General features: G+C 41.1%; 1 protein-coding gene across 1 annotated transcript; it reads left to right on the top strand.

The window, feature by feature from the left end:
* The first annotated feature begins 50 nt into the window (after positions 1-50).
* LOC137278970 (uncharacterized) lies at positions 51-20,092 on the top strand. The gene is made up of 8 exons (XM_067811464.1): positions 51-87; positions 709-768; positions 1,347-1,406; positions 6,521-6,580; positions 8,790-8,858; positions 9,461-9,759; positions 15,174-15,278; positions 19,436-20,092. The coding sequence occupies exons 1-8, from the start codon at positions 51-53 to the stop codon at positions 19,913-19,915; spliced, it is 1,170 nt and encodes a 389-aa protein (XP_067667565.1). The 3' UTR covers positions 19,916-20,092.
* Positions 20,093-25,682: the final 5,590 nt, after the last annotated feature.

The raw sequence follows: 25,682 nt of genomic DNA, 5'->3' as shown, positions 1-25,682 counted from the left end.
CAAATTAAAATATTTCAGTATTGGCCTTCGCGTTTATTGTCCTTGTCTCCATGACGAAGATCCCTGCTGATTTGTCCAGACTGGCGTGTAAGTAAAACAGGGGCTTTGAAACGGAAATCATTAACTTACTACAAAGTTGAACTTGAGATGCTCATCATATCTTAACCCACGTTGCAAAGGCTTTCTACTAAAGTGTGTTCCCCTATCGCGATGTAATGCTTCCAAAGTAAGCATGTCCAGTAAGAACCATGACTGGAGACTGAAATGTAACGGCGGAAATACGAGCACAATAAAGGACATTTTCACGTAAAGCTGTCTTTGAAAGACCGTGTTGTTGCAAGATAATAATAAACAGGAGACACGGTGACTGAACAATATTTGTTTTCTTCCAGTTGGACATTTTGACCTTTTCCACCCGGAAAAGCCAGTGGGCCTAATACAACCAGGTAAAGTATATGATTCTTCTGTATTATGCCACCGCAGACATTGCGATATAAAATACATTATGAAAGGTGTCTTGACGGTGAATGCATCCCTCAGTTCCAGGGACAGAGACTATTGTAAAGAGTTACTTCACATACACAAACACACACGCTCAAGGCAACGTCCAAACACACAAAATTACTTCCATACACACATGCGCACGAATTTGCACACATACTGTTGATGAAAAGCTATAACAGATTTACATGAGCTTTCTTGTTCCAGTTCCCCTTCAGAAGGTCGATTTTGATGCTTTGTTGGAGAACTACACAAGGCAAATACAAGGTATGGTTAATGTTCAATGATGGTTAAAGAAACAACTGAATCTTTGTCAGGAGCTGCAGTCGGAACTGGGGCCGCGTCAATGAAAGCCCGTCCTCGAATTACACAGGGGTTGACATAGTATCTGCATCACCGATAGATAACTTACCCCCTAATTGTCTTCTATTACATGGTGTATCCTTATGGTTTGTGTTTATACAATGGACACAAGCGATAAAGATTATTAAGTAATATCCACTCAAATACATTTAATCATTCGGTAAAAAGTTACAGAAAAGATGGGCTTACCATGAGCTGGTTGTTCAATGGTCCATATTCATCAATCAAACTGACAATTGTCTCTACAGTTTGTAGTTTGTAAATGAGAACAATATTCATTATATCTTCACTCACTTTGCAAAGGCTATTGATTAAAGCTGGTTCCCCAATCGCGATGTAATGTATCCGTAGAAAACATATGCAGCAAAATCATGCATGAGCGTGGAGACTGAAATATAACGATGGAAATGTGAGGCATTCAACAAGGAGACATTGTCGCATAAAGCTGTCGGTGCAAGACTACAATATTTGTTTCATTCCAGTTGGAAAAGGGCTTTTTGACCTTTCCCACCTTGAAAAGCCAGAGGGCCTAATAAAACCAGGTAAGGCATATACTTCTTCTACATCATCTAACCGCAGACATGGTGATATAACGTAATTATAAAAGGTGTGCTGTCGTTGGATGTATCCCTCAATTTCAGGGACAGATACCTGACCCTGTGACAGAGACTTTTGCGAAGAGTTTTCGTTAAATACACAAACATGCACACTCAAGTTGGTGAATCCATCCCCTAGCATTAGTCACAGATGGGGTTAAGGGTTAGATAGCATACACAAACAATACTTCTCAAGCTGGCGAATGCATCCCAACTTTCAAGAAATGCATTGTCATCGGATACATTCCTATGCACATTTCATGTATGCTATGACCGGATTTTCAGGTATTTAAAAAAAGCAGGTACCCCATCAGATGCGTGACCATGGAGTATTTCCAACGCATTACTTTCAACAGTAATAGTCTCATATTTACGATTTCGCTCGAAGTTAACTAAGATTGTAAAAATAGAAATTTCATTTCTCGGCGAAACCTATGTAAATTTTCAAAGAAACAATGGTTTACAGAACCTTGATGGTTATGTATCTGGCAGATATCAAGGTTATGTAAATGAATGTGTTCACTAGTACTCAATGAAGATGATCCTTTGTTCCAGTCACGTGATGTCCTTGGTTCACGTAACTTCAACCTTACACGTTTTAATACGTTTGAAATCAACGTGCATATGACCTCATTAAGCTTAGCACCTGAAGAGCCTGGTAATGAAAACAGCATAGTGCAAGTTAACACGCCCGTATTGAACTGCAGTAGCCATTGCTTTCAGTATCAGTTACGCCTTGTGTACACTGCTGGCAAATAATGTGAGGTCCATGCTTCGAGAGATTTAAAGGTTCAGTGGCCATCAATGGGCGATGCACATCTCGTTTCTTCTCTCAATATCGATAGTGATGAAAAGCCCCCTATCTCTTTTTGACTACAACCAAATAGCCGGGACAAATCAGCCCATAATTTCAAAGTGTATTCAGATGGAACAACACTGCCATAAAAAATATAGTTCCGGGAGTACATAGTAGGAATGGCATTACAGTACTCGTAGTCCTATTTCTTGTCTTACAGTGCCTGAACCAAGTTATTACCCCTTCCAAACAACGCCATATCAAATGATATATATGGAAGACAACCCACCTTTGTAAAAAGTAATTAATTACTACAAGGTGCCATGAAGAGCACTGAATTTCGAGGCAATATCGTAAGGGTTTATGGAGCCCTTTCCGGGCACGTTTGTTTGTGTATTTCCATAATTTGGGGGAAGATCATTGCGGCGTGATATCATGCCAGCTAGAGATCTTGGAGGTGGTAGTTTTGATGGTCGCTCATGATCCAGGCCTCCAATTCAAAAAAATTACAATGCGACACCAAACACAGCTGTTTTGGACACGAAATATCCTATTAAGTGCGATTTTATTGGTGTTATGACCATGGAGGTAACCTAGACGTGTGGGATGCTCATGGAAGAAGCCTTCATGCCTTGAGACGTCAATTCCAGAATATTCAAGAGCTTGGCACCATGGTGGTACAGCACTGGTCCAGGTTGCCTAATGCTGTTTTCATGGATGTAACATTAGGTGTTAGACAACGTTGATCGTTTTCAGTACATTTCAATCAATGGTTCCAACTCAGACTCAAAAGGACTGAACTGTGGTGTTCCCCAGGGTTCTGTACTTCCCCCCGTTTTGTTTATCATGTACACAGGACCAATCAGTAATGTCATCTCATCTACCAAGGTCAACTATCATTTCTAAGCGGACGACATTTGCATGTCAGACAAGTGTGGTGGGACCTTACATCTACAGAGCATTGCATCAGAAACATAGAAAGTCAGTTGATGCTAGTTCTACATAACAAACATCGGCAGCAACTTCAACCATCTCAGTGATTCATGCGTACTAATGAGATCTTTTCTCCTCTCCAGACTCGACTACTGCAATTGTCTATTTGCAGGGGCATCTTCAGAGCAGATACATCGCCTACAAAGGATCAGAATACAGTTATCATGATTGTAACCAGATCACCAATGCACTGTCACATCAAACCGATTCTTAAGTCCCTGCACAGGCTCCCACTCCAGAAGAGAATTCAGTTAAAAGTCCTGACACTTTATATACCAATGTGTTGATGAAACATCGCCAAACGCCAAGTGCCAAGAAGTTTGTCTTGACTGCTCATCAAGCCGTTTTAATTGACAATCCACTAACTTGATACGAATGGCACAAGTTCACACAAGGACATCATTTTTGTTACTGATGCATCAGATTTGGAATTTGAAAATTTCCTCTACATGTCTACGATAAAACCTCTCGAAATTTTAACTAGGGCCTTGATAGTTATAGCCTTGATCAAATAATTTCCGACCGAGACTATCATGAGGCTCTTAGAAATCCTAATAAATAGAGTACTCTCTATTGTACCTCACAAGTTGTGAAATCAAAACAGCAAAGGTTGATACAGTGGGAATATTGTTCGACATAAAAGCTAAGTTGACAATTGGAAAATTCTTCCTTTTGTCGTACAACCTTGTGAAGAGTTTGGGTTTTTATGTGACTCTGAATCTTTAAGCGTAGGTTCAAAACATGAAACAGTTTATGTAATCTCACTTGTCTCCTTAATCTGATCATGTTTAGATCAGTGAATCACTGGAGGACAATTGGCTATTTGATGGTTACTGAAGTTTATGTTAAGCGCCTTGGCCAATTAACCCTGTTTTAATTTTGCAAACTCGAGCATTCACATGCAGAAAGAAAGGTGGTCACATCAGATACATCATCAGACATCAGACCAAGTACCTTTAATAACCTATCTGCGGTTTTACCCACCACTTACTCGATAGTCATGTTTTGGAAATTTGTAAAGCGGTGGATTTACTGTAATTGAGCAACGATGTCATGTTTGAATCAGCTATATGCTCTCAGTAAGTAAACAACTGTCAAGTTTTTTTTCTGAAGAGTATATATTCTGTATATCCTTTAGTAAACACCCACGAAGGGGCAAGGAATAACCAAGGAACATTGTGTATACAGTAAAGACATCAATAATATTTTGTCTTAAAAACGAATAATTATACATTTCAATTTCTATTTAACGAAAGTTAAAAGTAAAGAATAAGTACTTGAAGTAACGAGAAAATATTCAAAGCAACAAGAAATTAAAAATCACAGCAACGAACAAAACATTGATGCATTGAGTAAATACTCTAAATTTCGACATTTTTCAAAGAAACTTAAGTAACGAGAACATACTCGAAGCAATGAAAAAAATATTTAATTAACGAGAAAAGTATTAAAAGAACGAGAAAATGCTCAAAGCAACGAGTAAATAATCGAAGCAATAAGAATTGTCGCTGAAAAAATATTATATGCAATAAATATACCAGGATAAGCCTTTCGTAGCTGAGGACCTTTTATTTGTGTTGTAACGTGTTTAGTTCAAGAGTAACGTGCGTCTGTTCCATTTCTCATTTACAAACGTCACAAACACCTGCTACATATTTACATATCTTTGAGACAGAAATTTGACAGTACATTTAAGACGTATTTAAGCAGTATAAATCGAATATTTTGTCGAAGATACCTGTCTTGGGGCAGACTTTGGTCGTCGGGTTTACGCAAACTTCTGTTACCATGGCTTTGTCACATCAAATTGCCAGTGATGTAAGTTGAAATTACATATAGTCATTGCATAACGGATCGTAAATCATATGGTGTATGACAGATACACTATATTAAGAGGAATTATGACATATGTGGCATTGTTTAAAGGTACTATATACATTATGGTACTACTAGACTTTATTGATAAAATCTGTGTTTCCTAATACTGATAATAGACGTTATGTGGTAAGCTACTAAATATGTTACATAGGCTTGTATAGTGGACGGCTTCCTTTCTTGACATGGCGGACTTCACTGCAGAAGAGGACAGAGAGTTGGTTCTACACTATTGTGAAAGGGGCATGACTAACACACTGGTAACTGGAAGACATGACATTTCTCTCTGTCTACAGAACTTTGAAGAATACTCAGTCAGGAGTTGGGGTTGAGCACAAGGCAAGGGCAGAGAGGCCAAGGACGTTCAGTACTACGGATCATCGAGGACTTGGTCAGATTGTGAGTTGAGGAAAACTGAAAAGAGAATGTCAGAAATGAGATGATTAATAGAAGGAGAACTCAGGTGTGCAAATTTAATGAAACCTTTAGGCAAGAATTACAAAGACTCAACGGGGTGAAAAAGCGAGGAATTCCCTCAACAAGGATGAAAGATGCACAAACAGAAATATGTTTCAATTGGTGTATTGTTTTCTTTTCTGATGGAAGTTCTGTGTTGCTTGTTCCTGACTGTGTGAAAACCTGGACAAAAGATACCGTGAAACGTATCAACCAAAATCCTAAACATACTCCGAAATTCCACGTAGGGAGAGATATCATCACGTGAAGTGACGCCGTTGTGTAATTTGACGAAGGAACAGCATGTTGACAGATATTTCCCACGGCGGGAACATTGTATGAAGATTATGATAACGGCCCCAAATACAAATTTTAGACTGACCCTGCTACAGCCTAGATCCTAGCCCTATGAAGAATGTGTGAGGAATTAAACCTAAAACGGTTAGAAATATAGAGGATGTTAAGAAAGAGGTCGAATATTGGGATATGCAGTCACACTATTTCCTGCAAACTTTGTATTACAGGACAAGGAAGACTCACAAAGTACAAGAAAGACAAATCTAAAATATTCGATAGTTTATATAGTTTCTATGTGTAGATATTTGCCGAAAAAACACCTTTTCAATATTTTTTGCCGAATACTTCCTGGTTGAGACGTAACAGATGAGTCTGCACAGTAAACGCGCTTGTGACAAGTAGACAATACACCAAGGCGGGATACGAACTTACAACTGCACAGTTACACAGCTGCACAAAGCCACATGACATGTAGATTTCAAACACTGTTCCTGTGGCCGTCATATGAAACATTCATATAGTAGGATAAGTAAATTTCAGAAATACTGTAATGTCCTTTCATGTGGCGCACGTGCACGCACACGTACACGCGCACACTCATGCATGCTCATGCAACTGTTCATGAAGAGTTTCTATGTTCCAGTTCCCCTTCAGAAGGTCGATTTTGATGTTTTGTTGGAGGACTACACAAGGAAAATACAAGGTATGGAATATGGTTAATGGTGGACCTTAGTTAGCAAAGACACCTGGTTGGTTCCTAAGGAAAGGTAATCCTGATTTACTAATCCCTGACAAATTTAACAGCAGAGGCAATGTTACTGGTATGTGGAAAGTATTGAATCAAACGCAACACTGAATATATGCTGTATACCAAGGACATAGACGGAAAGTCGGCCATTTTGGTGACCTCGATAAACACTGTGTGTTGTAGCTGTGTGTTAAATCATGAAGTAGGCCAATGACTCTCATTACACTGATAAACTTCTGGAAGCTATGACCTCATTATACAGGTTACATTGACAAGAATATTCCAGAAGATATGACATCATAAGACTTTATGACTTATCCAGTTAAATCCACTCTTCCAAAAAAACTATGAAAATCTTGTTTTAACTCTAAGTACCATCAAAACATCATTTGACATTGGCGAATTCACATCTTGTGTGACTACACGAATTAGTTCAGGTTGTGTAATCTCGTCTTTAAAATGGGAACAATCATATTGAAACTTAGAAGCGTAAATTGAAAGTTTACTCAGTTTGCATTCACATTGCATAGAAATATCCCACTTTGAGGGTTGTCCTAAGAGGCGTGTGTCTGAACCTGCTTAATGACTCCACCGTTTAATGAATTTCTTGAATAGGTACAGTGTTTGAACAGTCACAGCGCTCAGGGGTACCTCGCATGGCACGTGCAACTCCACAGTCCACCACACTGCTCTTCCGTAGCCTTTAATCTATTTCAGAACCCTGGACCAGCCCAGCGTGTGCCTGAACAATGGATAAGGTGTTGCTCTATTGTTAGCTAAACAGTATTGTTAGCAGTAACATAGTCTGTCCCACTCATCGATAAAACATATTAGTTCAGTCACTACAGGGCATTTCTAGAGCTGTGAGTAGTATCCATAATGACAGAACGGGACCACTCACCCTCATTAAGCCCTTTCACCCGATACACTCTCCTACAACCTACAAGAGGCAAACAAAATTAGCTGAACACCAAATCATGTCCTGTTTAATTTAGCAATTTAACATCTAAGTAAACTTGATTTTGTCCGTCATTTCGGAACATATTGACTCGACCCAAACATGTCACTGCCACTGACGTACAGTTCGAGCCCACTGTAACCCACATTGACAGTGGTGACGTGTCAAGTCCATTCAACGAAAGGGACAGTGAGCTCGCATGCCCGCCACATGGAGTCGTCATAGTATGCTTATTTTGTCTGCTGATGGGGTGTCCCAAGGCCACATGACGAATCTGTTCCGAAAGGTGTATTGGCAAGATGTAGTAGTCTTCAGTTTGCGTGGCGAACCTTGGTCTACCCATTCTTGAATGGTCTTTTGTCTGGCTTGCCTCCTGGCTCAACAAGTTGCTGATGGCTGCTTGAAGACTCTTGCAATATGACACTGTGAGGCCCCCATTTCTGCCATACCAATGACTGTCACGTAAAAGCCTGTTTGTGAAAGTCTCTGCATTTCTGTTCTTGATTGCACATCTCTAACGCTTTTTGTTCACTTTTTTATGCCACCACGATATTCACTTAATCACTGACTTAGTCAGTTGTTGGCGATCTATAGCCTGCCTGTTTTTATACTGTATTGTCCACATAATGATGTTAGTTTTAACTTTCTACGCTATTTTTTATGCTAATTGTGATATTCTAGTTGTTTTACTGTCCTTTGTCGACAGGTTTTTGATAATTCACATATATTCCATTTCAGTGTTAAATGTTCCCTTCACGATATGGCTGGGATATTGCCGATGTGACGTTACATATTAACTCACTCTCTCACTCACTCACTCATGCCTTCCTACCACAGAATGTGTTTGAGCAAATGTTTTCTAAAACATTTCACATTATAGCAGTATCTGTAATTACGAAAGTGTTCATTTAAAAGTCTTAGGTTTCTGTTGCTCGGTAGTTGACATGTATAAATCATCAATCAATTTATCTATGTTACGACTGCCAGGTTCAGGTTAACACAGGTCCTCGTGTTGTCAAAAGTGGATCCTCCACCCCCACCCTCGTGGAACGCATTGTGTCACGGGTTGTCGATGTGTGTTAAGGGATTGAAATTTAAAACATTAGTGCATGACGTAGGAAAATCAATGATCCAGTGATAAATGAAAGATCCTATTTCAAGTTTGTACGGGAATTTAGAATACATGACATTGTGGTTTTGTAACAGAACTACAAGCTGATGGCCTGTGGAAGGAAAATATTGTGAAACCATGTGAACAGATGCATCACCACCCAGGTCAGTATCTCTACCTCAGATCTGTTGCTTGCTTCAACACCTTAAGAACAGCAATTAATCTCCGTCAAGTGAGTATGATTACCCAGGAGCAGGTTCTGTAGTTAGATCTGTGATTGAAGGAGGACTATCTGCTGTTCCCAATATATAGAAAGTCACACGAAACACACTTTGCATGACTGGTATGTCAGTCTGACAATTATTTTAATATATTGAAAAATATTGCCTAAGTAATCTCTTTGTTTTAATTGTGCTCTCCTTACATAAACAGAAATGGATTAGTCTGGCTTTATAGGTTTGTTGTGCCTTGCTCTTGTTGGTTCACGTTGTCCTTCTCCTTGAAATGTGTTTTCTGGGAACACAGTTCCCATTTATTCAAATGGCCAATGTATTCTCCGATGTAAAAATAGTGACAGTGGGCACTGAAGTCCATTTACAGGTCCAGGACCATGGTCTGATCACGAATTGGTGTCTAAGTACGTTCAACTCACTATATTCAAAGGAACCATTTACCATTTACAAGTTGTGCTGCATAGCATTTGTCCTTCCACGTATGTGTCATCTTCACCGGTTGGTATGTGTGGTAGTCTGTTTCTTGTTCCCAGGGCTACCTTGTATTGAGCCCTCCTGTCCTCGACCCCAGCCCACTACACTCGAGCACAACCTAAGAAGCGTCTTGTCCACCATGAAGGACCTGAACCAGAAGCAAATGAGTCTCATGCTGGGGCTATTCCCTGAGCCCCCCTCTGGCAAGAGAGTCATGTTCGTTACTGGTGCTTCAAACAACCACTATAGAGAGTCACAGATTCTGATGCGGAATCTCCACGAGAACGTCTTCCCATTCATCAGTAACTACACATTCGTGTACTATGATCTAGGACTGTTACCATGGCAACGAGAAAAGGTGACTTGATCATAAGACATGAACTGTGGCAACAAAGACACGTACCATCGCATTAAATCTTTATTTATATGTAACTGCATTCATTTCGTATCAAAACATATCTACACTGAACCGCAAAAAGAGTCACTCCCGTTTTGAAATTGATAATCAGTTTAATACAAACACTTAACAAAATTAACATATGAATAACATAATAATTGTTGGAAAGATTTCAATACTGACATGTGTGATCATCAATACGTAAAGACGAATTTCAGACATTTACAAGTCAAATGATGAGAGGTGGCGTGAGAGTGCGATGCAAAAGTCAATCACGTGTATGGCCTCCTTGAGCATTGCAGCGTCTGTACATGGAGTGGATGAGACGGTTAATGAAGGCCATAGGAACTTGCGCCGAGACGGTGGTGCGGCTGAGAGGGTTGAGCTGCAGTTGTCGACCTTGGTTGCACATCAATGAGCCTCCTCTGAATCTCGTCCCACAAGTGTTCTATTGGGTTTTAGTCTGGACTGAAGATGGGCCATTGAAGATTTTCTATGCCGTTTCGATGGAAAAGCTCTCTAGTTGTTCTGGCAGCATTGGTACGCACGTTGTTCTGCTGGAAGACATGGTTTCCATGACGACCAAAATGTGGCACGACGAAGGGTGTAAGCGCTTGATCAATTGAGGTGTCAGCGCTTGATCAATGTAGCGAGCAGATGATACACTATTTCCTCTACTAGGACCAATATTCTGGAACACCATAGGGCCCAGTTTGTGACTGAGAGCAATAGCACCCAGCACTATTATGCTTGGACCTCCCATGAGTATCTTTCCAGAACACAGTCATCTGCAAACCGCTTCCTGCGTTGTCGCCACACTCTCACTCTGCCATCAGCCGTCAAGCCGGAATACCAGCTTTCATCCGAGAAGAAAACACCTCACACGCCCCGTGATGCAGCTCTGATGATGTGTGGCCCACTGGAGATGAGCACGACGTGAAACAGTGAGGATCAGACCCCGGTAAGGCGTTCGACATCTGACGTTTTTTCTGCCTCAAGCGCCTCCGCACTGTGATGGCACAGATTGATATCTGGTAAATGCTAATGGTTGTCTCGGCAGTTTCCGTAGCAGTAGTGAAACGATTTTGCAGGTGATCATGGGCAATATATCAATTTTGCCTCAACGCCTCACAGGCGTTCTTCCACAGCAAGGACAGTCGACTGTGTTTGGACTCGTTGCTGCAGGCTTTATTTTTTGTTTGAACATGAACAGAAAAATGAACACAAAGAACGTGCCTTCATGGGAGAATTTAGTCTTCCTAAAGCTTGGTCCCACTATTTCCTTGATAATCGTGGCACGTTGCAACTGTCTAACAGTGAATGATTCGGTGTATGTTCGGTGGCACTTCTTATAGGGCGAGACCTCGGGATGCACGTGCATTGCCAACATTACTGTAGTAACTGTGTTTTGACGACACGTTCTTTTGTATCAAATACAGAATCTGAAACCATTTTTTTCTTGAACATTGGCTATGAACCAGCTCTACCTAACATATAAAATATGAAAAAATAATATAAATTTAGATGAAACATGTCTGGCAACATTTTTGGTAGGATGGCATTTCTTCTGTGGTTATGCACATAACAATGCATTGATATTTGCCCATATCAGTGGCTATATACACTTACTCATGCATCACATACACATGACAAAGTCAGCATACTTGTACAGAACATGCAGAGTATAGGTATGCATGGTTAGGGGCGTTGATACCTCCAGATATAGGGGATAACTGACAATTGTACATGGCCCCAAACGAGCATAATTCAACATTCCAGTTGGGGATTAATGTGCTCATCCAGTAAATATACTCGGCACTATGGAAGCTGGCTTATAGAGTCATCTTTTCATTTATTTGTATGTTTGTAGTCTATTTAGTCAAGTGCTGTCAAAAAGTGTTCCTTTGGTTAAAAGATGTCAACATTAAGTAATTGAGGACATTGGTGTTCATAACACTTCAGTCCAGAAACCCGTCCGTTTCCATGCCAGAATGAATGTCTTGATGAAATTCAACACTTGGATAAGCAGTTTTGAATGGGGTTTCCAGTGCATGCCATTTGTTGTTGTTGTTGTCCCGATGAGCGCCGGTTTAGGCACCTTCCACTGTAGTAGCATGCTTTTCCAAAGACTGGATAGCTCTTTCTCATGAAACATTGGCTGAAAATATTGCCAACGTGACGATAAATTGTACCTCACTTACTCATTGTTGCATATGAAGACTTTGTATGTGTCGATTCATGAAGAAAACCAAAACAGCAGCAGCTTGAGGTGAAGTGTCCCAATCACTAGTCCATGGGTAAGTAAAGCTGGATTGCCCTCGTGGCCTTTTATATAGATATCCACAGTGGTAACTAACCTTCAGCTTTCACGGCTTTCATACAGTTTGAAAGCGACAACATTAAACACGAACCTTAAAACCTTGTATAGTTTCAACACATACCTACTGACTTGCAATAATTCTAGAAAACAGCTCTTATTTCAATGTGGTTGGGATCTCAGTGAGATTAGTATTTGACCAAGCATCTATTTATATATCAACAAAGTCAAGAGATAGTCAACCATTGCAAATATGTTCAAATACTGATTTATTACCAATACTAGATGTGGTTTCACTAATGAGTGAGTGAGTGAGTTTAGTTTCACGTCGCACTTAGCAATATTCCAGCTATATGGCGACGATCTGTAAATAATCGAGTCTGGACCAGACAATCCAGTAATGAACAACATGAGCATCGATCTGCGCAATTGGGACATCTGTCAACCAAGTCAGCTAGTCTGACCACCCTATCCCGTTTGTCGCCTCTTACGACAAGCATAGTCACCTTTTATGGCAAGCATGGGTTGCTGAAGACCTATTCTACCCCGGGACCTGCACGGGTCGGTTTCACTAATGAAACAATACAGCTTTTTACACTGAACATTACATTCTTAGTTACAAATGTCAATTCACATGACTACTCCAGTGGACCACATCTTTCTGAGGTAATTCACCAGGACCAATATCGACAGTGTGGACACCATTTTTCACGCTCAACTCAGGGATCATGATTCTTGAGAACAAGAAAACACTTGGACGCCTCCCCACTGTTAAAGTACACAAACCATGCCTGGGCCATTTGACAAGGACTGTGTTTCATCTGCACAGTCAAAGGCTGAAAGGAATTCAACCAGGCTTGGAACCGCGATTGAGGTTCATCAGAGGAAGGTACATTAAGCGAGTAAGGACAGTTTTTCGACTACATTTTCTACGTCGTGTAGTTATGTCAACCTCTTCCATTTTCATCCTTCAACAGCCAACAGAGCCAGTACCGTCCACAGCACAGAAGAAGAGCTTTCTGTCAGTTTAGAGGCCACCGGCCCATGTACAAAAGCAATATAAAATATTCCTTGCATAATGACAATATGCAGATACTTGTGTTGTCATTATAAAGATCAACATTTAGGTGCTGATCTGATAAATTTATCACAATTCAATAAAAGTAATCTGTCATTAGAAGTTATTAACTTTGAGTTTACAAGAATTTGTTAAATTATTCCATAGAGGTAAATGTTTTTCGTAGCGTTGCATATTTATTACATTCAATAGGAAGAGTACCTCATCTTCGTTTCTATTACCATCACACATATTAAAAATTACATCTGATTTCATAATTTCATTGTTCAATACATCTATATAAACTGACGGACAAAAGAAACGCTGCTTTCATAAACTTTGTCACAAAATTAATTCAAACTCAAAAACATGGTTTACAGCAATATAAGAACATTCTTGCAAACCCAACCTTCGTGGCATATATAACATGCGATGAACATATAGCATGATTTTTTGGGTGAAATCCGCGCTTTTGCTTATAATTTCAAAAGTGCTTTTTCAAAAATTTCGTGCAAAGATCGGGCATAAATAATGACTAAAACTCTTCTCTGACATTCGACCGTTTAGATTTGATGAACAAGAATGTCACGTTTAACATCTGTACAGCGCGAGAGAGCGATAGGAATGCTGGAGATGTGTGCAACAGTCCAGGGTTGCGACAATCATGGGCTGTCATAAAACCACGATCGAGAGACTCGTGAAACGTGTCAGACAGACTGGTCAGACATCAGACAGACCACGGAGTGGAAGACTGCGGGTGAAAACGCAAAATGAAGACCGCTATCTACATCTGCTTCACCTTTGTAACAGATTCCTCACTGTTACGTCATCAGCAAGAGATTCATTACAACACCCCATCAGCAGGAAGACCGTGGCCCAACGTCTCCGCCATTATAGACTCAGGGCTTATCGACCATTCAGAGGAATGATCTTGACCCTGCAACGTCGACGAAACCGATTGAGGTGGGCTCGAACTGTGCAACTCTGGCAAAGACGACATTGGGACAGAGTGGGTTTTTTTCGGATGAAAGCAGATTTAAACTCTTCAACGCTGACGGGCGAGTGCGCGTGTACAGACGTAGAGGGGAACGAACGTCACGTTGCTGTGTTCAAGAGGTGCAAGCCCATGGTAGCGACAGTGTCAAGATCTGGGCCGGTATTTGTGGCGACAGGAAGACCGATTTGTTGGTTATTAATGGTAATCTACATGCTCAAGGATATATCAACCAGGTATTGAGACCAGTCGTGCTTCCCTTCACGCAGAATAACCCAAGAACTCTGTTCCAACAGGATAACGCCACTCCACACAGTGCATGTGTTACAAGGGACTTTCTGAACGCTAATAACATCCAGGTTCTTCCTTGGCCAGCCAGATCCCCGACTTGAATCCGATAGAGCATCTGTAGGATCACCTCGGGAGACGTCTTAAACAACGTCAGCAACGTCCTCATGACAGACGGACGATAACAGACGGACGTTGACGCAAACCCTGCAAGAGGAGTGGCGTCAAATCATCCCAGCAACTGTCAGGAGACTGGTTACATCTGTTAGACGTCGTGTCAGGGCGTGCATTCGTGCTAGAGGTGGACACACTCCATACTGATGACGTTTTCTCAATTTTGGGTGATTTCAGTGTGATCAAATTATGAACAATTCAACAAAATTCAACATAATTTCTTAAACACCCACCATATGATTGTTATAGCGTGTACACCTGTTGTCAGTTACCTTCTCTTCGCTTTAAAGTCATAATTGCTTACATATTTTGTCATGTCATAAGAATATGTTGCCAGCGTTTCTTGTGTCCTTCAGTTTACTAAATTCCAATATTGTCAAATATTTGAATACAAAATGCATTACCACGCATTTATACTTTTTGCTGATTGATTACTCACAAAACGAGTAACTACATTCGTAATTAATAATTAAGATATAGTTGTTGTAAAGAAGTCAGTTTTGCTGAAATTGATAAATCCTGTTTTTATGTATTTGCAAAAACAGGTGATGAAAGATTGTCGGTGTGAACTGAGGCGTTTTCCAGTGAAGTTGATGCCGCCAAGGCTGCAGGATCTACGGTGCTATACATGGAAACCTACAATCATACAGGTATTCACTGCAGGGTGATAGCACATGAATGTGCGTGTTTGAAGTGTTTTGACGTCAGATGATGCAGCTTCCGAAGATGACAAAAAAACATTCGGGCCAAGTTGTATGTGCTGCCATTAGAGAGCGTAGTCGGCGTAAGAATGACACATGGTCTTAATGGTGCAGGATAGATAATCAAAATCATCATAATCATTGTGTTTGTATCAATTCAACTAAAAAATATATATATTTTACAAATGGTTGAAATATATAGTTTCTCATAAATACACAGTTAGTCCAACATCTAAATTCTGATGTTCTCTGACATTAATCTCACGGTTAATAATTTGCCGTAACAAAAGGTATAAGAAATCCCCTCAGAACCAGCAAAATATAACAAAGACAGGTCTAAAATATTGAGTTTTATGTATTGAGCAGACAAGAGCAAGACACAAAGATTCACAAAAGAGGTTTCTAGTACAACGCAACTAACCTAATGTAATGGGTTCTAAATATGATATCAACTCGCCAAAGTCTTGTTTTCAGTGTGAAACAGTTCTACTACGTCTTTCACTGATTCTTGAGTATTCCAGAGAAGTATCGAAGCTTCGCGATCGGGTCGTATTAACCAACAGTCAAAACACACCAAAATGAAACAACTCTAAAGTGCTACATTAAAGGCGTGCTGCTAAAAGACTATTACTGTGATACGAAATAATAACATCACTCAAAACTCTAAACATTGTGACCCAACAATAACTATCGCTTAATCATTACAATACAGATTACACTCTCACGGTGCTTTTACGAGGCTTGGTCGGATCTATTGTTTCATTCTGTGGTATTTGAATCCTGAGAGCACCAAAGGAAACTCTTCCTCAGAGATTTTACTATCCGCGAGCTTAGTGGAAATAAGATCGTCCATTGTGTTTAACTTTGCTTTGGCCAGAATTCTTATTTCCTTCTGGGGGCGGTGGGGTAGCCTAGTGGTTAAAGCGTTCGCTCGTCACGCCGAAGACCAGGGTGCGATTCCCCACATGGGTACAGCGTGTGAGGCCCATTTTCTGGTGTCCCCCGCCGTGATATCGCTGGAATATTGCTAAAAGCGTCGTAAAACCAAACTCACTCACTCACTCACTAATTTCCTTCTATTTCAATGTTTCATGCTGCAATCTGCACGATGCGCACTTAAGCGCCAATCACACCAACCTGCTGCTTCAGTTCAATGCCTAGCACTACGGCTGCAGCTACGATGGTAGATAACAACTCAACTCCCAACAACAGCAGCCAGATCCTCAACACGTGCAATCACTTGGTTAAAATTTCTTTAGCAGCGAGGTACACCAAACACACCATGACCACCATGAAAGGTTTTGGCTGAGCAGCCTGGCCATTTTCGGCCCAGCAGCCATGAGACCATGCTGCCTAGGAAGGTCTTCAGGGTGTTTGCTGACAAGTTTCATCAAAAACTTTACCAAAATGTTTATTGATTTAGTATCTGACGTCGCCACTTCAGACATCGTGTGATGGTGTTGGCACTCTGCTGCCTCCCATCAGCGAGACAACCAAGGTGGATATGATGAAGCCCAGTGCCATCACTGATGATGGCCATGTCTTGCTCTCAGAAGAGAGTTCTGACCCTGTCGGCCCACGTGGTGTCTTTGTTGACACCGGCTCGGCCTATGGGTTCATGAATGCAACCTATTTGGGATCAAAGGGCTTTTCGGTCATTGGAAGCCGCTTTCATTCAGGACAGTCTTTCCTCAATATGACGTCTGCTGATGTTGCCATCATCGTCGACTACTTGTTTGAGTTTTGTTTTCTCGTAAGTGATATTGTCATCATGTGCGTTCAGCAAAGTTTTTAACCAGCAATTCGATCATTCTTTGCAAGACTTTGCCTAACCCACAGATTACTCAATGCTGTTAAGGTGTTTCGTTCATCAGGATATTATGTTGTCTTGCCCATCCGATGCTTCCTCGACGCATTGCGGTATGTCTCTCAAATGGTTTCGATTTAAGATACTTGCCATGGCACTGAGTTCAGTGAGTTCAGTTCGTATGGTTTGCAGAGCATTGGTGGTCTTTGTGGGAAGTCGTTGTATGTATTCTTTGAAAAGAATTATTCATCTCTGAGGAAACTGAATTAATGCCACGAAGTCTAGCTAGTGACGACCAAAAGGTGGGTTTTCCCGAGCAGACATTCATGACAGCAGAACGATGAGCATCTTTCAGTTGCATATTCTCTTCACTATCAGTCATAAACTTCGCATATTCGCGATATGTGCGTTCAAGGTAATTTTGGTCTCGCGTTAATGTGTTGTAATAACCATTCTCTGTCGTCTTCAAGAGTTCTGTGCTTATGTCATCACGCATGAACGATGTGTCCGCCTTATGTCCGCCTCTGCAGCACCATCATTCATGGGGAATCGTGCATAAATCATCCATTTCAAAACTCGTACTTGCCTTCAACCAATATTTAGATATACTTAACAAAAAGTATGGAAACTCGCTTAAATGTGGTGAGAACATTTATACTCTAGGGTAAATACAACTTTTCGTGTGCTAAATAGGCACGTCAAATCACATGCGTCTGAGTAGCTTCTTTTAAAGGAAACGCTGCTACAAGCTACATAGGAAGTCTGTCTCCCACGTGCACTATGCACCACCTATGTTTTTCGCTGTTTTCGATGATGTTTCATTTCATTCAAAGCCAATGGATGATTCACTGCATATTCTAACATCTTGTTCAAAGTGCCCATTAAGCAAACTAAAAGTTGCATTTACCTTCCAGTAGAAATGATCTTATCACTATTACGTTTGTATATCACAAATTATATGTATACAAATGTATGTATACAAATGCTAGGGCGTTCCCATACTTTGTGCTTGTAGTACATATTGAATCTATATTTTCACGTATAAAACAATGTGGCAACGTGGACGGAAGCTAGATCTTTTCTGAAAACTGAAGGAACCGCTCATGCGTCAGTCGGCGACCATCACCAAGAATCCCGAGCATGATCAATGAAAACCTAACGCTGGTTTGATTGGCCAACCTGAGCACGAACGACATTATCACCCCCTGCACAGACGTTTAACATTGCTTTGACGTCCGGGAACGCCAAACGCGAACTCGTGCGGTTCTTCGATCTGCCATCATCAAGAAAACCACCATGAAAATCAGTGGCAAAAAGGTATTACTGCTACATGGATCGCTGAGACATACGGGAACTGGTTTTATGTGCCACTCAACTTTGAGTTGTTCAATGCCACGCTGGGTGGCAGGCTGCAAGACGACAAAGACGTTCGCACGCCAAAGAGTAATGCTGGCAGTTATGACTTCAACAACATATCGCTGAGCCCATCATAAGCTCAAACCGTCTTGGCTGATTCGAAACCGGTATTGTGGAAAAGCTGTCCATCCAGCCGCACTGAGGAACATCAACTTGAATGTGCCATCACGATCGATCAAAGGCATCTTGATTGCAATCCACACTGCACGATCTTCTCCAGCCAGACCAGGACCGGCAAGACTGCTTCATTCCAGACATGCTCGAAGGTTATTATACGGACGTATTCGTCCAAGTAGAAGTAATTCCACATATGTTATAAATATCAATGTCAGAAGGAAAAAAAACATCAGTTAACAATGCACATCACGCCACCTTTGTGGTCCAGCCATAGGTTATGTTCATTTAACAAAAATGGTTCTCAAGCAACCCACGACCAATCTCGATTTCAGCATGCAGGACATGGACATGCTCATCCTGAATTTAGGGATGGCGATAGCCACCGAGGATGTTCTCGTGAGACATTTTTGCATGCACTTCGAATGATGCTTTACCATCATTCCAACGATACTTTTTTACTCACAAAGGACTGGGGATCGTAAAAATATCGCTTATGGGGGACCTGGTCTGGTACTGTCACTCCCTATTCTACTCATTTAAATCTGAGATTTAAACTTAATGTTATGAGATCATTGAATTATTTACGGTCAATACTCACTGGTTTCTTGTATTTTTGACCATGGGGTCACCAGTTTCCATATCTTACAAAGCACCGTTTGTGATAGTATAATAACATGACATTTACAAATTTCAGAACGAGTGAGAAGTGACAGATTAGAGTTTTGTATGTTGTCCTTCAAATATATGTTTCTTTCTATCTCCTCAGGCTAACCTTCCAAAGACGGACATTTTGGTGTGGGTGGACACCTCTATACGGTTCCGGAACAAGACCATCCCCCAGCTGCTGGATGACACGGAGAGACGAGGCATTATTAGATACGCTGGCGAATATTCGGTGGGGCAGCATACTCTGAATGTGACAATGAACTACATGAAAGAAGACGTGTGTAGTCTAGCTCCAGTCAGTGAAGCTCACGCCGGCTTCCTGATGCTTCACAACGAACGATGGATCCGTGAGGCTGTCGTTAAACCTTGGGTGGCATGTGCCATGAGCCCAGAGTGCATGTGTCCGCGAAACCCGGGTGAAGTCCTCAGATGTAACACTGGCATTCACAAGTACCATAAATGTCATCGCTTTGATCAGTCTGCAATTAGCATCATTTTCACTAAGCTGTTTCGAGATCATACAAGCAGCTTTTACTCGCCATATAGCGAGTATCCAAATGTGAAAATAGTAAGAATATAGTAAGACTGACATTGCCTGAAATCATTTCATGCTGTGTATGCCGTGAATACCAAGTGCTTTAATTTTAATCACATAAACTTTCACATGAGTTTGGGGGATTATTTCACATGTCTCAAAATATTAAATGTAAAGGGAAATATGAAGACATCATGCTTCTACGAATAAAAGTAAAGCAATTTCTTGTTTATATATATGCTTATATGTGTTTATATATAGGGTAGATAGGCCTTCAGCAACCCATATTTGCCATTAAAGGCAGCTATGCTTATTGTAACAGGCAACTAACGGGATCGCGTGGTAATCACGGGAAATATATAGAAACATCAGCCTTATTGGCATTTTATTCTGCATGCATATGTTAACTCATAAACGAAAAAGAGAGGTTCTTGGCTGTACATCAAGCGTCACAGGAAAAACAGAATGCACCGAGATGGCACTTTCCATGTAAAGAATGAGCTATGACCAATACGGCATCGCCTCAAAATGACCTCTTCAAATCTGGACCGACAGCCCAAGTATGTGCACGATTGTAGATTTAACTGCATGTAATTTACTGATACCGCCCTTGTTCTGCATTAGATCCCTAGTCAAATTCCCTTCTGTATGACGACAGCTTGTAAGAATTGATTACGGAAGAGATAATCTAGTAGTTGATATCACGAGCAACTATCTAGTCAAGCTGGGTATTGTCACCCATAGGAATCATGGAACTGAGCTTCATCACCTAAACCAATAACTTTTCTCCTTTATCAAGTAGGTTGACGGCATATTGTAATCCGGACTCCCTTTAGTGTATTGCTTATGTCTATTGTAGTTCTATTTATGAGATGTCACCGGCGTATAATATACTGACCGCAAAAGTAACGCGAGCTTTGTGTGATCGTGAACAGTATTTTAATTTCATTGACACATAGATGAAAAATGAAAATGTTATCAGTTCCTTTGTCTAGATACAGTCTGACCATAGTCTATGGCACATTCTCATGTATTGTTATAGAAGGCGGATCTGGCACATGGTGGTGTGACATTTCAGTACCGGGTATTTCAGTACCTCCCTGGCTGTTTTAGCCATACGCCGTCCGTACATGGATGAACAAGGTGGTGGGGAAAGCTGCCTACAGCTCAACACAAGTTGTCGGTCTTGGAACCGCCTGGGTCAGCCAGCGCAATATTTCATCCCACAGGTATTCGATGGGGTTCAAATCAGGGCTGACAGACAACCATAACATGGTTCTGATATAATGCTGACGCAGGAAGTCCATAGTGACCCTGGATGTAGCTGGAACACATGGTTCCGGTAACACGCGACGAAGGGCAGAATCTGGTCAATGTCACACCGCACTGTGATGCCATTCCCCCGTCCTGCAACTTTTTGCAACACCTTGAGTTCAGTTCTCTGATTCAGGTACCAGCACCAGACAGCATAATGTTATACCCACCCCATGCATCTCTGTGCATGACACATTCCTCTCTGCAGCTTTCACTCCTCCTGTGTCACACTCTCACTCTGCTGACCCGTGAAGGTCCGGGGTAGAACAGGCCTTCGGCAACCAATGCTTGCCATAAATAGTGACTACGTTTGTCGTACGTTTGTGATAAGAGGCGACTAACGGCATCGGGTGGTCAGGCTCGCTGACTTGTTTGACACATGTCATCGGTTCCCAATTGCGCAGATCTATGCTCATGCTGTTGATCACCGGATTGTCTGGTCCAGGCTCGATTATGTACAGGCCGCCGCCATATAGCTGGAATATTTCTGAGTGCGGCGTAAAACTGAACTCACTCACTCCCACTCTGCCATCCGAGGTGGAAACGCAGTATCAACTTTCGTCAGTGAAGACTACGGACCTTCATAGTTGGTGTTGCCAATGCTGGTACTGTGAAGCCACTGCATTCGTGCTTGACGGTGGCGGGTGAGAACAGGACGACGGAAACGAAGGTCGAGGGCTGCTTGGCGATATCATCCTGTGTCATCGCCGATGGGCCGCTGTCGAATGTCTATGGTCTGGCGAGCTGTCACGGTGGCTAGTATGAAGGGATCCCGTGGGTGTTGCCCGTGGATGAAGCAGTCCTGCCTGGGAGTAGTTACTCATGGAGGTCCACTGCGGGCACTGTCTGTGGTGCTGTTGGTATTGTTGCAGTGCTGCTGCAGACGTTTTAATATTGCTGAGTGCCTCGTAAAACTAAACTCACTCACTCAACACTTTCCCGCCTTTAGAGGTGCGATGATATATCAACACTGACTGAATCGTGATACCATTAATGACGATAAATATTTCGATACGTTTTCTGGTGTATCAATACAGATAAGATACCAAACATACGTTACCTTATTTATAATAAAAACATACAAATTATTTACATAATGGAAACAATTACGGCCCAAAACGAACCCAGAAAGCGAAATGTAAATTACCATTTTGAGTGCGAACAGGTCACCCCTATTTTTACCTGTTGCTGTGCAAAAGGGAAATCTTGCCCCCAATGAAATCTGGGAAAATGGACCCCAGTTGTGGACCAGGGGGTGGATATTTGGTTCACCAACCCGTTTGCCGTGGGTTGCGACCCTGTGTCGGCGGAGAAAGGGATCCTGGTGGTTGAGGGCAATAGGGGCCTGTAACCGTGTTCCTGTTGCTCAATACACCACTTTGGCCCTGACTTCGCCTAGACGGGTGGTTGAATGGGCCCGATTCAAACAATCGGCTGGTCACGCCAAGCCCTGTGTGTGGACATTGTTTTGCACATATATGATGACAGGTTATAAACTTTGTCAAAAGTCTTGGTTAAATATTACCTTTGAATTTTAAACGAACAGATAAGCTTTATAATTTGCCTAGAGTTGTATGCCCAGAAGGTGGTGGCTCATGGGCCAATCTTGTGGAAGAATTTCTTTTTGATTATTCTGATTCAGTATATCATTCAAGTATCCTTGGTGATGCAAGTCGGAAACCCACTTGCAATTAGCATTGTCCCTGTGATACTCCGTGGTCGGTGGAGAGCCTGGATGATGAATCAAAACAAACTCAATATGGACTACCAAACCCCCACCAAAAAAACCAAACGTCAGCTCGACAACGATAGTGAACAAACACCGTCCAAAGTAACAGACAACTGGCCACGTTTCCTAGTTCTCGACACCGCAGATGAGACACCACTGAAGCTCAATCCTTTTGTAATTTCTAAGGATATATATGGCATCGCAGGCGAAGTGAAGAACATAAAACGCTTGCGTTCAGGATCTTAATTGTTCGAATGCAGTAGGAAGCAACAAGCCACCAACCTGTTGAATACAGAAAGTTTAGCTGGTATCAACGTTTCAGTTACAGCGCACAGAATACTGAACACCAACAAAGGTATTTTAAGGGATAGAGATCGTTTGTTGGCGGAAATGTCGGAATTGGACATCGTTTCTGAAATGAAAGATCAGGTTGTCAAACATGTGAAGAGATTTACCACCCGCGGAAATAAGGACATCATTCCAACAAACACTTACCTCTTTTCGTTCTCTTCACCAACTCTTCATAAATCTGTCAAGGTTGGTTATTGTAATATTTCAGTCAATGTTTACATCCCAAATCCCTTGCGATATTTCAGATGCCAAAAATATGGTCACGGTGTCAACACCTGCACACAGCCAATAACGTGTGCTCACTGTAGCGAGACTTCACATGTAACTGAGGATTGTGAAAAATGTGAAAAAAGGTGGCAGAACCTCTGAGGCTTCAGAAAATCAAATACAGCTATCTAACAAATATGGTTCACTCGAGGATATCTATGTGTGTGAAACCATCAATCTCAGGGCACATAACTTGTCGCCCTCGAAGAAAGTGAGGGGCAGATCCCCTATCAAACTTGCTAAAAGATAGGCCATTTTAGTAATATCGTGCAGTGGAATTGTAGAGGTCTCAGAACCAGTTATAATGAATTACAGTTATTGGTCCAGGATCTAACACCATCGGCATTCTGTCTGCAAGAAAAGTATCTAAAACAGACAGATAATTTCAATTTACGTCAGTTTGAAGCGTATTACTCTTCTGCCCCTCCAGGTGATGGGGCTACTGGAGGTTCTACTATCATTATAAGACGGGATGTTATTCACAGCTCCATTACACTTAACACTAATTTCCAAGCTGTTGCAGTGCGACTGACTCTGGGAGTAGCATTTACATTATGCTCTCTGTATATTTCACCTTCTTTAAAACTTCAGCAGACTGATCTCCAATCACTCTATGACCAACTCCCGAAGCCATGTGTTATTATGGGTGACCTATACGGTCACAACCCACTATGGGGCAGTACTAACACTAATACTAAAGGCAAAATACTTGAAGATTTCATTTCGAGTAATGATCTGTGCATATTTAATGATGATTCAAACACATATCTGCATCCTGCAACTGGCACTTATTCTTGTCTAGATTTGTCTCTTGCAGATTCTGACCTCCTCAATGCATTTGACTGGTCTGCACATAATGACCTTTGTGGAAGTGACCACTTCCCAACTATCTTCTCAGAAATTACTCCATCTAATTCTCCATTGTTTACAAGATGGAACTTTTCGAAGGCTAACTGGTATTTATATCAAACTATGTGTGAATCAAAACTGCGACCCGAAAGTTTCAGTGATATAACTTATCCCATTCACACTTTTGCTGACATTTTAAATAAAATAGCTGATGAGTGTATACCAAAGTCCTCTACGACTCCACATGTACGTAAACAATGGTTCAATGCCGATTGTAGACAGGCCAGAAAAGCGAGAAAAAAGGCAGAACATTATTTTCTCCATCATCGAACTGTCCACAGTTTAAATAAATTCAAAAACGCAGAGACGCGTCGTACCTTCAAACAAAACAAACGACAATCTTGGAGAAATTTTGTCTCCAAACTTAATTCACGCACACCAATGTCCAAGGTATGGAAATGGTTCAAAGAATTAAAGGCAAAGGTTCCAAATCTGCCGTACACTATCTCAAAGATGGTGATACTTTAATTACTGATAAGTTTAAATTTGCAAATAAATTCGGTGAAACTCTTGCCAAAATTCATCATCGACAAATTATATTCCTGAGTTTCAGAGATATCAGAAACAACGGGAAAAGACAAAACTTAATTTCGAATCAAATAACGGTGAAGATTACAATGAAGTATTTTCATTACATGAGCTACATATGGCTCTTGAGCAAGCTCATGACACTGCAACTGGTGATGATAATATCGATTAACAGCTTCTGAAACACTTACCTGAACCATGTCAGATGACACTTTTAGATATATTTCATCAAATATCTTGAATCCTTCGTAAAAATGCCATTGTAAATAAATAACATGCTGCATCGATTTTCTTTGATCTCGAGAAAGCTTATGATACGACCTGGAAGCATGGCAATTTGATGGATTTACAGGATTTGGGGTTGAGAGGTCGTTTGCCTCTTTTTATATCAGAGTTTTTGATAGACAGGCAATTTCAAGTCCGGGTGGGTTCAACCCAGTCTGATCATTACAATCAGGATTAGGGTGTGGCCCCAAGGCAGTATTCTGTCTGTGACTTTATTTTGTATTAAAAGCAAAAGAGTTTATCCAAGGTTTTAAATGATTCAATTGATGGATCACTTTTTGTGAATGATTTTAAGAGTTCCTGTCGTGGTAAAAATATGCATGCTATTGAACGGCAATTGCAGTTGTGTTTAAACAAGATAAATGAATGGTGTTTTGAAAACGGCTTTAAATTTTCTAAGTCCAAAACTAATTGTATACACTTTTATAG

This window comes from Haliotis asinina, chromosome 3, assembly GCF_037392515.1.
Source record: "Haliotis asinina isolate JCU_RB_2024 chromosome 3, JCU_Hal_asi_v2, whole genome shotgun sequence".
NCBI classification, from domain to species: Eukaryota; Metazoa; Mollusca; class Gastropoda; order Lepetellida; family Haliotidae; genus Haliotis; species Haliotis asinina.
This window is presented reverse-complemented; position numbering and strand designations above follow the sequence as displayed.

What these genes read in the sequence shown, in the direction of transcription:
- LOC137278970 (XM_067811464.1), top strand. Translation starts at nt 51, where the DNA reads ATGACGAAGATCCCTGCTGATTTGTCCAGACTGGCGT. An exon ending in CTACACAAGGCAAATACAAG is followed by an intron (nt 769 to 1,346) that starts GTATGGTTAATG and finishes GTTTCATTCCAG; the next exon opens with TTGGAAAAGGGCTTTTTGAC. An exon ending in TACCATGGCAACGAGAAAAG is followed by an intron (nt 9,760 to 15,173) that starts GTGACTTGATCA and finishes TTGCAAAAACAG; the next exon opens with GTGATGAAAGATTGTCGGTG.